The sequence below is a fragment of the Sphaeroforma arctica genome, assembly GCF_001186125.1.
Source record: "Sphaeroforma arctica JP610 unplaced genomic scaffold supercont1.6488, whole genome shotgun sequence".
In the NCBI taxonomy this organism is placed as follows: domain Eukaryota; class Ichthyosporea; order Ichthyophonida; genus Sphaeroforma; species Sphaeroforma arctica.
This window is the reverse complement of record NW_014034070.1, coordinates 1-1,643: the sequence shown is the minus strand read 5'-3', so window position 1 is coordinate 1,643 and position 1,643 is coordinate 1. Positions and strand designations below refer to the sequence as shown.

The window sequence follows — 1,643 nt, the reverse complement described above, 5'->3', positions numbered from 1 at the left end:
TGTGTGTGTGTGTGTGTGTGTGTGTGTGTGTGTGTGTGTGTGTGTGTGTGTGTGTGTGTGTGTGGTGGTGGTGGTGGTGTAGTATATATATATATATATATATATATATATATATATATATATATATATATATATATATATATATATTATATATATATATATATATATATATATATATATATATATATATATATATATATATATATATAACAAGCTCTACATACACACACATACTTGCTATAGATACAAAATTACCTGGCCATCTGGGACAGTAAGTGTCAGTAGAGAGTCCCACAGAGCATACGGTTTCCCACCTAACTTCACCTGAGAGGTGGCTAATTTGGCGGGTAATCTTGATTTGGCTTCGGTCTCAGTCTTTATGCTGACGAACGGTTCCAAACCAACGGGAGTCGAAGTCGATGGACTGTGTCAGTGTAGGTAATTAAGTCTACAAATTAAATGACATCTGTGCTGTTTTACGCTGTTCCAGGCATAGCGTATTATTTCAGCATCGGGATGAGAAGGATAAGTGCAACTACTAGTACGCATATCTACATCGACATTGTACTATGTGATTTGGCGTCAGTCTCAGTCTGATTACTGACGAACGGCCCAAACCAACGGGCGGCACAGTCCATGGACTGTTTACCAACGGGCGACACAGTCCATGGACTGTGCAAGTGTGGGCTCTATCGAGTATACACATGTACTGGTGTGTGTGTTTCTCATGCGGGCTAGATATAGCCCCCAGGGGTGGTACGGTGAACGGCCATGTATGTCTTGTGTAGCATTGCGACATACGGGTGTATCGGTGCAAGCGTAGTCCTACGTCTAGTACACTGACACTACAAGGAACGTTCTTTCCCACAGAGGTCTGATGTTTAATACTAGCAACCGGTGCCAGTCCACCAGATGTCTTGGTTGTCAGACTTAATCTGTGTAGTGTTTGGCAAAGTTTATAGGGGTGTCCGTTTGAACCTTGTGCGCCTGTTATGTGTACAGAAAACCCCCATATTTGAACACGTTCGTATAACTTTGGGGTGCAGTGGTCAGCAATAGACCATCCACGTCCATGCAGATACGAAAGGTCAAGATGTGTCTTCGCCTGAGCCACTTACAAGGATCCTCCGGTGTTCTACGTTCAGACTACATCGGAGTTGTATTCCAATCCCAATGTATACGTTTACGTACAAACTTGCAATACGTTCGAACGCATACGAACATTTTTGGAGGTGTTGTGGCTAGCGGCCGCTCATCTAGGCAATTTAGTTGTACCATAAGCTACCAAGGGGTACTTCATGAACAGGCCGCATCACAATTGATATCCATACCTACCATACAAGTACCTACACTCTCAAACCAAGTGCACATGTATATGTCCATACCTTTTGGGTACTGTAGCAGGCGGCAGCCCATCCACGCCATGCAGATGGATCATGAACTTCCAAGGCGTATCTTCATCCGAGCTACCTAAACAGCTGCCCTCATTGCTGAATGAAAACAGTCTCGGTGATGACAGTGGTGATTTGGTCTTGGTAGTGTACCGTGGCGACGCTTGTATGGGACTTGGGGATGGGGACGACTCGGTCCCACCGGTGTTTCTACATATGATAGTAGTTTGGTGAGTTGACACCAGTAGAAAC

General features: G+C 43.9%; 1 protein-coding gene across 1 annotated transcript; it reads right to left on the bottom strand.

Annotated features, from left to right (window-relative positions):
* Positions 1–255: 255 nt before the first annotated feature.
* Positions 256–1,504, bottom strand: SARC_15643 (hypothetical protein; the record flags this gene model as incomplete). The annotated part of the gene is made up of 2 exons (XM_014290240.1): positions 1,386–1,504; positions 256–424 (listed from the first exon to the last, which is right to left on the bottom strand). Coding segments are annotated over exons 1-2 (222 nt in total), but the record flags the coding sequence as incomplete, so codon positions are not given.
* Positions 1,505–1,643: the final 139 nt, after the last annotated feature.